This window comes from Squalius cephalus (genome assembly GCF_949319135.1).
Source record: "Squalius cephalus genome assembly, chromosome: 5".
Classification (NCBI taxonomy): Eukaryota; Metazoa; Chordata; class Actinopteri; order Cypriniformes; family Leuciscidae; genus Squalius; species Squalius cephalus.
In genome coordinates, this window is record NC_137126.1 from 7948387 (window position 1) to 7961223 (window position 12837).

At 37.6% G+C, this 12837-nt stretch overlaps 1 protein-coding gene across 2 annotated transcripts in view; it reads right to left on the reverse strand.

Moving 5' to 3' along the window:
- Positions 1-12837, reverse strand: part of tmem132e (transmembrane protein 132E) — a 356024-nt gene that overhangs the window by 11930 nt on the left and 331257 nt on the right. For both annotated transcript variants that reach the window (XM_079872223.1, XM_079872222.1), the window contains exons 5-6: positions 9309-9452; positions 3378-3583 (exon numbers count right to left, since the gene is read on the reverse strand). In XM_079872223.1, the coding sequence (XP_079728349.1) occupies positions 3378-3583; positions 9309-9452 (350 nt within the window). The remainder of the gene's footprint in view (positions 1-3377; positions 3584-9308; positions 9453-12837) is intronic.

Sequence of the window (12837 nt, forward strand, 5' to 3'; positions counted from 1 at the left end):
GACTTATAATAGTGGAAAGCAGTTGTTGATCAGCACTTTGCTCTCTTCTGAGTTAAACACACGCTCCTGTTTCCATGGAGGGGAAAAACACGAGGCTCTTGCATCAGTTGAAGAACCTGGCAGACAGAAGCTCTCTGTGTTCTTGAGGACAGTTGTACTCTCTCGTCTCCTCACACGGGTTAATGCGAGTTTCAAACCAGAAGAACACACCTCAAGAGCGGAGCGTTGCTCGAACTCATTAGGCTGTTAAGAGAACTGGAGATTTCATGCACGGAAACTTGCTCATCCAATAAAAATGAGTGTCAGGTTTTGCAGACACATCACTGTTTCACCAGTTTAGTGAGCTACAATCAATCAATTGGTGTGGAAGGCCAATGCGAGAAACCTGCCCACTGACACGTCTTAACATTGAGCAATGGAATGGAATGAAACGGACAGAGCAGAGGAGGGAGGAACTGAAAGAAGGGAAGAGGGAAAGAAAATAAGGCATCCAAATCCAGTTAATTGTTTAATAAAAAATACAAATCTATAAAATAAGTGTCAGGTTAGATCAGATTAAAATTATAATAATAATAAAACATTTAATTTGGGTTGTACCATGTATATAATGGCCTACACAAAACAGCAGTGTTACCGCTGTGCCTGAAATCACTAATTTACGCTTAAAACGGTGAATAAGTAAACAAATGAGTGGGTTTTTGCACAGAATATGCATGAATGTGTAAACAGTACAGAAATGCCTTTGATGCTTCCACATGATATCAAATTTAGTTTGTTTCTAGTCTTATTGTGAATGATACATCTGTCATAATGTTCACAAGTTTGGGGTCAGTGAGATTTTTTTTAATATTAATTCAGAAAGTACATATTGAATTGATCAATAGAGAATAAAGACATTTATAATGTTGCAAAAGATTTCTATTTCAATTAAATGCACAAAATAATAAAAACTCAACATTGATAAATATTTTTTTTTCTTCATCTACATGATCATGTGACACTGAAGACTGTAAATTACATGTAGTATTAAATGACAAACTATATTAAAACAGAAAACAGTTTTTTTTTTAAATGGTAACAAGCTATATACAGTATACTGTCAGACTCCTACAAAAATCTCACTGGGTTATTACAATTAATGTCAAATTAATGTTTGGAAGTGCAAACTGATATTTCTTACTGACACACTACAGCAAAAGATATAAATAACTGGATTAAAAAAATACATACACTTAATAATACATACACTTAATACATAAGCGAAGTTGGACTTGTCAACGTCAATCTTATTAGGGTCTCTTAAAAACAACTGATTTTGTAGGTAAAAAAAACAAAACAAAAATAAACAGACTATGTTCTGCTATTAGTGTCATCCACACAAACTCATACGCTTGCAGAGATTACACACATTTTTTTTTAAACATTTCTTTTAAAATGATTAAAAAGGAACTGAAAGAAATCATGAGATTAATCAGGATTAGCTGGTGCCATGGCTGGGTTTTATGCACCCGTAGCTCAGCACTGTGACAAGATGTCAAGAATATCAGCAGAGACTAAATGTTACGTTTTGTCATCTTCTCTTTCCTTCCATGGTGACAGCTACTCTCGTATGTCTTTTGGTGCCATGCTGAATTTTAAGTCATTACTATAGTAACCATATACATTAAATAGATCAGATCTCTTCACTTGCAAAATGACAGTGCAGGCACCGGCATAAAGATTGCATCTGAAAAACAAATCAGATTTCGAGCCGATCACACAGAGATTGTATGTGTGAACAAAGCCTTAGAGATCTTAGGTCCTGGGAGGAAGCTAAATCAAAGGCACTCAAATTGAGGTCAAATGCAAATGCGGTGACACGCTTGTATTGTGTGTGAATTGTCTATATGAAACTGACAGACTTTGCTTACAACGGCTTGATAATAGTGAACCGCAGTACACTATCTAGATTTTCTAGCAGCTATATATGATGTTTTTAAACGTTCCAATGTTATTTAAGATATCAAAGCTAAATCTCTATAGCTGAATTTGCAATTGATGACTTATTTCTACCTTTGCATGGTACATGCGTCATACCGCCAGCCCTACACGAAGGCTATATGTAGATTGACGATTTGCACCCAAACAGGATTAGCATAACCAAATCAGATCATATTTCCATTTTAATGGCCCATTTGAATGAATTTAATTAGAGATTTACATCACAAAAGAAAGACCTCTGTAAGGGAGCAATAATGATACCAGTGAGTTACCAGAATGTTTTCCATCATGATTAATTCTGGAGAGGTTCCTCATGAAAAATGCCTGTGCTGATATTCTGCCGTGCACTGTACGACAACACCGCAGCTTCAATTTGTCAAAATCACAGTAAATGGGCTGTATGAAGAATGACATTCGGGTCTCATGCGGCATCAGCTCCATGGTCTCATTGTAACTAACACAGCCCTTAGTGACCTAGCATTAAAGCTTTTACAACCACACTAATTAAAATATTACACCGCTTTATCACCCTCACATCGCCTACAAGTATTACGTTTAAATAAACAAGCAGCAAAATAAAAGAAAACATGCAGTAAAGGTGCTAACTGGGGAAATTAATATGCATTTATAAAACGGTTAGTTCCAGTCCTCGATTCTGAATGGTCAATAGCTGTTTTTTTTTTCACGATAAAACACGGCTATGACCGCTTCACCCAACGGTTCTATGTATCACTCCACAACACACCTAGCAACCACTCTTAGCAACGTAAACATATGTTCTGAAGCTTATAGAGTAACGTTAGAGTATTGTGAGAGATCGAGTAAGCGAGTGTACCTGCATTTACAGTAGATATAGCATTTTCCTTCAGGTCAGTCCTATATTCGTATTTCGTAATACTAAAAAAATCAGTTTGAATGTCCGCTGCGATATCTTGTCCTTTTAACAGTTAAGGGGTTTTCCCGTGCCCTGACATGCTAGTCATTTGTCAGTTGCGTCTTCCTTTCAATCTAAAAATGTCTTCTTTAGTCTATTGACTGACTCACTCATGAAGACAGTCTTTGCCGCCATCTAATGGCGAAATAATGTATGTAACTTCTGTTGCTGTTTACGGTCAGGAACTATTTTTTCCAGCGGAAGGAAGGCTTTTAGTGATTTTACAAAGTTGCATTGATACATATTTTTTGCCTTTAATATTTGTATTGTGTGGTAACTGCTTTATAAAAGCAATAAGGTACTCGAGGCTAGTGCTGTATCGTGAAAAAGACACGGCCTAACAACGCCCTTCTTGTTGTTCGTGACTTGTTCACGATACAGCACAGTCTCATGTACCTTATTGCTTACAAACAGCATTCAGAGTGCAAGAATATTTGAGAGCACAGATACGGTGGTGTCTTACCTGCGGTCGGGTAAGATTGGCACCCTCCAGCCCTTGATGAAGCTCAGCCTGTTGTCTGAGAGCTCCACTTTAAGGGGTAGTTTGGGCACCCAGACGGTGAGCTCAAGAGGGGCACTCAGGTGCTCATAGCTGAAAATCACCCGAGCGTTCATGGAGCCACGCGTCTCTTTTCCATTCACAAACACATAGTCACAGTTCATGGACACCTGTTGAGGAGAGCAAAGAGAGGTTTGATTGCTTTCACTGCATCCTCTGGAGAGTCTGCACAAAACAAAAGCTCTTCACGGGCAACAGCAAGGATGTTGGTTTGTAATTGGCCTGTGAATTAAAACACTTATTTGAACAAATCAAAATGAATCACATATCAATATTTGCTATGAAATCCCCTCAAAATGATGCCGACTCCACATCAGACTACCTTCACAGCAGAGCTTCACGCTCAGATGGGGACCGAAAGGGCATTTTTTTAGCATCTCACATCATGAGCAACATGCTTTTAAGAAGCTGTGTCAAGTTTAAAACAGACCACTGCACTGTGCTACGTTCAGCTGTTTTTGAACCAAGAATGCATCCTATGTGAACAGCTCCTCACTATTCTGTAAGTATGGTTTGCCATGCCAAGTAGCCTGCAGTTTTGTATGGGTAAGGTGTTAAATGCATGATTTATTTATTTATTTTTACCATGTGCATCACATTATTTTTTTATATATTAATTGTACTAAATAACACATTCAAATAAATGACAGGCGTAGTTTCAAATTAATGTTCTTTCAAATCAATTAGCACCAGAAAGGGTTAACGTGTCATTCTGAGTCACTTTGAACAGCATCAAGTAAACCATGAAAATAATCCATTCAAAAGTATTTTTAAATTGCAAAAGAGGTCTTTTTACTTGAAACATGTTTCCTAAAATAACACCCCAGAGGAACTGGGTCTGACAGCTTTTTTCCTGAGGCATTGTTTTTTTCTTTCTTTTTTTCGAAGCAGCAGTTGTTATTCACTGCATTCTGCCTTTTTTCTGAGTACACGAACAGATACACCAATGAACACACTACACACACATTTTTAAATCTCCAAGTTGTGGAAATTTCATTAACGCACCCAAAGGGTTACCAAAGAGAACTAAAAGAATAGTTCCCCCCCTGTTATTCCTTCTGGTCTGCCAACACATTTCATATGTACAGTCAGCAGTCTTTAATAATAAATTATTTACTGTAATAGATAGCTGAAGCTTTGCTTTGGGGTTCCATCTATGATTTATCTAGGGGTCTAAGGCAGCTGACACTGTAATCAGAACCTAATCTTCCTCAAATGGAGGTCGGGAGCTGCAGTCCATCCAAGACTGGAGATTCATCATAGTGGGGGATATCTGAGTAATAAAATATGTAGGACTGCTAGACAGCTCCCTCTCTTATCCATACCATCAATACAGGGAATTGATCAGAGGAGATGGCTCTCTCAACAGTGGTCTTTAGGAGAATCTGCGGGGAAACTCTGCTTGCCCACTTCATTTCTTTTTTAAAGGGACTGTTATTCAGTGAGAAAAACTATGAATAATACTGCTGAAAAAAAAAAAAAAAAAAACCCTGACATATGGTGATAGAGCAGAGAGGATAACAGCACAGGAGGAACAGAGAGTGCTTTTCATGTGCAAATGAAACATTTCCTTGCTTGGCCTTAATCTAGATGAGAGAAACCTCACTAGTAAAGTTTTTATAGTCACAAAAAAAAAAAAAAAATTCTTACTTTAAGACCCCTTATATTTATTAGAGTTGATGATATTTTCTCCTATTCCATCTTAATATGTAGTACAGATGCATAGGTCAGTCGTGAAACTTTATTTATTCTTTCAAGCCAGCTGCACAGGCAATCAATTTATTTTTCTTATCTACACAACCTTTTTTGTTCCCATCCCAAACTGCTCCAGCTCAGTACAGTTTGCTAGATCATTTTCTTTAGCCTTCCTCCTCCCCAGCACCACCTGTCTAGCTCTGCTATGGGGATCTCCTTACTTTACCTTGCAGCAACCATTCCACCAAGATCAATCGTATCTATACTCAATTCATATCAATAAAATGCTGGTAAAATCTATTTTGAGACTTATCTTGACTGAACTATAAGTAAATCATTTTAAAGGGATAGTTCACCCAAAAATCATTTACTCACCCTCAAGTTGTTCCAAACCTGTATGAATTTATTTCTTCTGTTAAGCACAAAAGAAGATATTTTGAAGAATATGGGTAACCAAACAGTTGATGGGCCCCACTGGCTTCCATAGCATGAAAAAAATATACACTATGGAAGTCAATGGGGCCCTTACCGACATTTTTGTTCAGCAGAAGAAAGAAATTCATACAGGTTTGGTACAACTTGAGCGTGAGTAAATGATGACAGAATTTTCATTTTTTTGGTGAACTTAAGTCAATTTTTTTTTTTTTTTATTGCTCTGTTTGCATCCCAATCAGCCAGACTCCACAATGATAGCTCAACCAATGGCGAAAGTTCAGGGCGGTACCATCTGTTCTGTCGACCAATGGTATATAGGTGGAGTGTATTACACCTTCAAACAGCTTGGATATTCCTCAAAATATTTCCTTGTAAGAGAGAATAAACGTGAATGACATGAGGGTGACAAACTGATGACAGAATTAGATTTTTTGTGGTTGAACTATTGTTTAATAGTAATATTAACACTGGTAAGCCCAATAAAAATGGTCACTATTGTTACTATCAATAGCGTGGGTGGGTGGCACACAACAAAAGCAGCAGTAGTTTTGCAGTGTTGCTCATGTCCTGTCTGGTTCCCACTGCACTCTACAGTCTCACGAATATGTTCCTGCTGTGCCACTTCTATTGATGTGAGCTCAGTCTTGACCCACTTGCTCCTGGGGCTTCTAATAAACTTGGATGGATAATTTTTAAGTCAAAAGCAGTTAAGGACTGTGGGCGTCACTCGCCAGCAGGGGCCGGCTGAAAGTACTTTTTACGTGCCAGCCAGCAGTCAGAGTTCCTCAGAGTCACTAATCTGCCCTGGCAACTTGCGTGGTTCCAGAGGAGTGGCAAGGGCGAGGTCAGGATAGTGCCACCCATCGAGAGGCCTCCAGCTCCACACACCCGCCAGCTGTGTTTAATCCAACAAACACCTCCTGTAACCCTCCACCATCCAGGCTGCCGTCACACAGTTAAGCAGATGCACTTTTATCTGTGTTGATGGTATCATGCGAAGGCCGACTATACATGGTTAAAGACGAACTTACTGCCAACAGCTTGAAGCAGAAACTGATGATTTGATTTAATATGACAGGTAGCCTCTACAGAAACAGAATGGTTTCACATTTAAAATACTGGTATCAAATAGAGAGTTCAAGTCCTGAATGCTGATTGGTCAATTCAGCGTTCCAGCTCTGCTAAATTTATGCAATAACATTCTAGAGGCCAAGCTATATTGTGAATATAGTCACTGCAAAAGTGACTTGTACTAAAAAATACATTAGAGATGCACAATATATTGGTACTGACCGATATTGGATTTTTAATATTGGATTTATTTTGCTGTCAACACTCACTAAAAAAATAGTAATAATTTAACAACACTGTTAAACGTAATCTTGCAAATCTCAAAATGTTATCTTATCTTACAGTAAATACATTAAGTGCCATCCTTCCACCATATATGATATGATAAACATGACTCAAAGTGGTTACTATTTTACAACTGGAATTCTGTATTGACCAATCAGTACCGAAACTATCCATTTCATAATATTTATGCTTTACAATTAACCTGGGATAGAAGAGAGAAAGTATTTTAACATTTAAAATAACAAAATACATCAACTTTAAAGGCCAAAGATAATCACATGACATTTGCTGTTATTATACATATTATTCAGTCATTGCACCGGAATCAAGGTGTGTGACTCATCTATACGTGGTGATTCATGTCTAAATGTGCGTGTTTGCTGTGTTGGGAATGTGTGCAGTGAGAATTCCGGCTAAGTAGCAGAACGGAATGGGAACGTGTGTTCTCAGATGGCCTGTGTGACTAGCTGAGCTTTGAGAGGAGAGATCAGCTGGGAGAGACTGTTCACAGATTCCTGCTCCCAAACACAAAGCCCCACAGGGTCTCATCATTCAACACTCAGATATAACACACAGAGCAATGTAGATGTTCATTATACACACAAACACCAACAAATAACTATACCATTCAAATCTGTGCCCAAATTTCAAAAGATACACCTCACTGGTCTTATTTTATTACGAGTGTTTTATTACCAGCCTGTATACAGAACCTGCGGCAAACATGATATTAAAAGTCATTTCCATGCATGTAGCATAAAATGTCATTCTCACAGCTCTACATGTAATCATCTGTTCTGGTGTTCCTGTGCAGAAGTAAAAGCTTTGGCTCTAGGCAAATAAACCGTGTTACAATAAATACTCATGACTACCTTTTGAATAAGATAAGCAAAAAAGATGTTAGTGGGCCCTGTAACCTTTGCCTTCTGTACGACGCTTATTTTTGCCACTGCACAGAGCATTTTATTGAACTGTCAGGACTCATGTTGTCTCAGCTTGAAGGGCTCATCTTGAATTAGCCTCCAAAGTTCAATAGCCCGGGCGGCCAAGCAAACCAACTCAATAACAGCAGAGCTAATGCTCTGCCCGGGCACCGCGGCACACAAGGCTATTCTGAATCTTAAAACAGATAAACAACGGATGCCCTCACGGCCCCTCTCGGATGACTTATGGATCCCAATCTTGGCGGACAGATGACACTCCAAGGCATATTATTATTTCGGTACATTTTTGATACGGTTTATATTCGAATTGCATTTCTCCTTTCAGATTTTGTCGTGCTATGGAACAGATGGTGAATATTGTTGAAATGATTGTTTCCTTCAGCAAAGGACACTGCAAAATGTTTTCGTCCTGTATTGGAACCAACTGCCCCCTTGTGCAAATAAAGAGAAATAAATTCATTCATTGACTCAAATACACAACCTTAGCAGTTGAATTGAGACGGAACTTAATCCAAGAACCAGATTATGATGATTTAAAGCAGTAGTTCTCAAACTTTTTTGACCCAAAGGCCTCCTACTGTAGGTTACTGTAATCTAATGGATAATGTTATCTTTGGTAATTTAAAATGTATCACTCTAAGGGCCAGATTTACTCTTTTGATGTTAATGCTAATTTGACCTGTTTAGTAAATATGGCCCTAAAAGTCATACATTACTGTCAAAAGCCAGAAAAAAAAAATCTCCATAATGTTAGGAATATGTCCATTTTGTTATATGAGCAAACCCCTCTGTAAAAACATAATAAAACTGGAAGGTTTGATATGTAGGCTAAGTGCTACTTGCTCAGTGCATGAGAAAGAACAGTCTTTTGAGAAAAAGACTGTAAAGATATGTACTGTAATTCAAATCTACAGATGCAAATAGATAAAGTGTGACACAATAAAAACTCAAATGTGTATTGTATTGTAGTCTTTCCAGTAGTCTGATCAAGAAAAGTTTTGGATGCAAAATAGCCTAAAAGCTCCAAATTAACCAGTGGCTGAAAAAAGGAATGGCTTGCCTGCAGTGTCTTGCCATAATACAAATAGCTTTGGGTGCACTGCTTTCTAGGAGACTATTCATTTAAAAGCATTAAACACAGGTCAAGGTGTGTGATGTCTGCGGCTGTTCAGTGGGAGATGTTGTTCTGTAGAGTGCTGAACACTTTTGATGTACTGTCTAAGACTGAAAAGACATCGATCCCTCTAGGGGATCACAAAAGCAGTGGCCACAGGACCATATATAAACTCAGTTTAAATGAGGTTTTGATGGTCATTTTATGGTCTCTTAAGCTGTCCACAATTGATTATGAGAATAGTAGACGACATCCTAGTTCACAAAAGCTCTCAACGTGGGTGTGACGTACCTTGATGATGTCCTCGTTGAATGACTTGCACTGCACAAAGGATGACACATCAGTGACAGCTCCATTTATCTCAATGGAAACCACCTTGACAGGGATGGCCACAGTTCGGCCAGTAAGAACTGCCGTGTTGATAATCTCAGTGTCCTGAATATGGAAGAGAGAGAGAATAAAAGCGAGAGCATGAGTCAGGAGGTTAGCAGAAGTTCACTGCTCCAAAAATCTGAATGTTCAGGAAAGCCCCGGAGTCAGTGCTACACTGCTTATGAAAGTACAAAACACTATCTATTTTCAATTTAAAAGCCATGAGCTTCCCTCTTTCAAAGGAAAATGTCCAATCAGTAAAGATTCCAGTCGACTGGTTTTGAAACTCGAGATACCTGAAATCAGAAGAGCTCACATCCCAGGAATGTGACCCATCAGATTGAAGTCAACTTATTTAAAGGTACACTGTGTAGTTTTTTAAGTATTTTATGAGCTAAAATAAATGTCTTTATTCATAAATATGTCCTCATTGGTGTAAGAGCTAATGAAGGAGAAAGACTTTGAAAGGGACGCTGAAGTTGCCTGCTTTCTTCTTGACAGGTAAGTCAATGTTACGGTCTAAATTACAAGCCTTTTTTCATTGCTTAGTTGTGTAATTCATTATATAGGCAGCATAACAGTAGAACATGTATAGTTAAACTCGATGAAGTGCTATTGGAAGACATGTTGTCATAGCTTCTTGGTACATAACGGCTACCGTAGTTGCAACACGCATTTGAAAAAGTGAGGCGCTAAAGATCACAATTTGTTTGAATGCAAAATACAATTTCGCCGCTAGATGGATAAATTCCTACACAGTGTACCTTTAAAATATGTGTATTTTTGATAATTAAATAGCATGGTTATTGTAGAATAATTGGTAACACTTTAGATTAGGGAGAAAATATTCACTATTAACTAGGATTTTTCTTAATAAACTGTTACTGCTTATTGATAGTAAGTAAGGTAGTTGCTGTAGTGGTTATGTTTAGATATGGAGTAGGGTTAAGGGGTGTAGAATATGGTCATGCAGAATAAGGCATTAATATGTGCTTTATAAAGTACTAATAAACAACCTATATGCTAGTAATATGCATGCTAAAAAGCAACTAGCTAATAGTGAATAGTGTTCCCTAATCTAAAATCTTAACAAGTAATTCAATATTGTATAATACATGTCTACAATGCAGTCACCCACTACATCATATAAACACTCTCAAGAAGAAAAAAAAACACACACATAATATCTTAATGCACCACAAACGAATGTCAACACTTGCTACATGAATCACAACAAGGGTTACAACCAACCATCATTGGAAAAGAGAAACAAATTCATCCTGACATCACAAGACAACTCAAGTTACTACTTGTAACATCACCATCAACAATAACAATGTAGATAAAACTGGCATACAGTCAAATAATGCAACCATATTCATTATTTATGCCCCATTGCATGCTGGGAAGCAGGGCCGGAGTAGGGCCCATTTTCAGCCCGGGAGTTTAATGCCGCTTTCCGTGGCTCTCTCACTGAAAAAGAAATAGACACTTGCACTTTCCGAGTCCTGTGTAAAACTGCCTTTATTTCTAAGTGGCGCTGCTGGTCCAATTTATGAGCCGCCCACCGGGAATTCTCCTGATGGCCAATCCGGGCCGGGTGGGAAGAGTGCAAATGGGGATAAACCACAAAACCAGTACAGGCCAATTCAACTCAAAAAGGCATTAATCTAACTCAAATTATGTGCTTAGTTTGTCTGATTTAAGAAAGTTTTATTTTTTTTATCATAACTGAAATGCTGCATTGGGATGCATTTCTTGTTTTTATGAAAGTTGAAGTTTAACAATCAATAATAAGTAAATATTTGGTTATTTTTCAGCATGATTGTCTGGAACTCGCATAACTTTCACAGATCCTCTGCTTTAAATTGAAATCGAAATTTGGTTGTATTCCGATTATGTGTCATGTAAATGTATTGACCATACTAGCAAAACCTGATTAAGCTAATATTCTGTTTTTCTGAAATATGCTTGTATTAATTTGCACAGAATTCTGTCATATAAGCGGCTTATTAAAGGGATAGTTCAACTTAAAATGAAAAGCAAGTCATAATTTCCTCACCATGGTGTTGTTCTAATGCTTTGTGCCCTTCTTTGTTTTATGAACCACAAACGGAACATGTCCCATGGGATCATTCTTTTTTAAAAAGCTTGATACTGGTCACTATTCACTGCCATTATATTGACGAGCGTGAGCGGGACATTTATTTTGTATTTTTTTATTCTCCTTTCATGGTCCATAAAAGATAGAAGGTCATACGGCATTAGAACAACAACAGGGTGAGTAAATTATGATTTAATTTTCATTTTAGGGTGAACTCTAACCTATTTTTCATTTTAAGGAAACTCTATCCCTTCAACCTGGCATAGTCGTGGTTTCGCTTTTTAAAAATATTAAAAGAAGTGAACATAACTCAATATACAGACAGGTGAAAGCGCCGTAACAGTGTTATGACCTACATTTTCTAGTTAATTGTATCTTGTGTGCTGTGTCAAGGACATGAATGAGAATTAATGAGTTGAATTACTAAAATGAATTAAAATAAACGGCAAGAGCATCTTCAGTAATTTCTACAAGAGATAAAGCAATATTTTGATTACATAATATTCCACTAGCTGTGAAGCATTTAAAGATCTTTTCTGGAATCAAGGACAAACCAGGATATGAATCTACATCTTAAAACGGTAAAAATAGTAACATAGTAAAAGAGAAGAATACATCCTGTAAAATGTATGAAGCTTGAAGGGAAGGATGTACATGTTCAACAGTGTCATTTGACAAACTCAAATGGGATTGAGGATCTCATTCGCTTTGTACAAACCTCTCGGGCTACGGCAGCTTCAGCACTCCACGGTAATGGATTAACTTTTAAAATACTCTTGTTCATGAGCTTCCCAATTTAAAAGTTTTCCTGTTAGATGACACATGCAAATAAATCTATGCTTTCAATTACATCTCAAAAGCTGAAGCCAATTAAAGAGCACATTGGCTTCGCAATGGCTTTCCAAGAAAAATCAATTCATTATTTTGGATAGAATTGCTGCAGGGATGTTGCACAACTAACTGTAAATTATTTCCCTTGTGGCCCACAGGAATAAAGCAAAGATTATGCAGCTCTCTCTCCCTCAAGCTTCAATCAAAACAGCACATTCGAGGAGAAACTTTCCACTGAGCTCCTTTGCTTAAAAACAGGCATTTTATATAGTAGAAATAAAAGCATGCAAGTATGAATGAAAAATCCGCTGTCTTATTTGAACTGGTTTTCAATCAACACCACGTTGAAAATAATGTATTCCACATGAAATTACTCGACTCTTCATTTGGAAAAACTTCTTTTCTTTTCGCTTTGCTATCCTAAACTGCTTTCAAGGTGCGACACCAGTCATTGATAGTGAAAACGCAGAACATATTTGAGGTTCCAGATGAGGTGTCACAGGTGGAATAGAA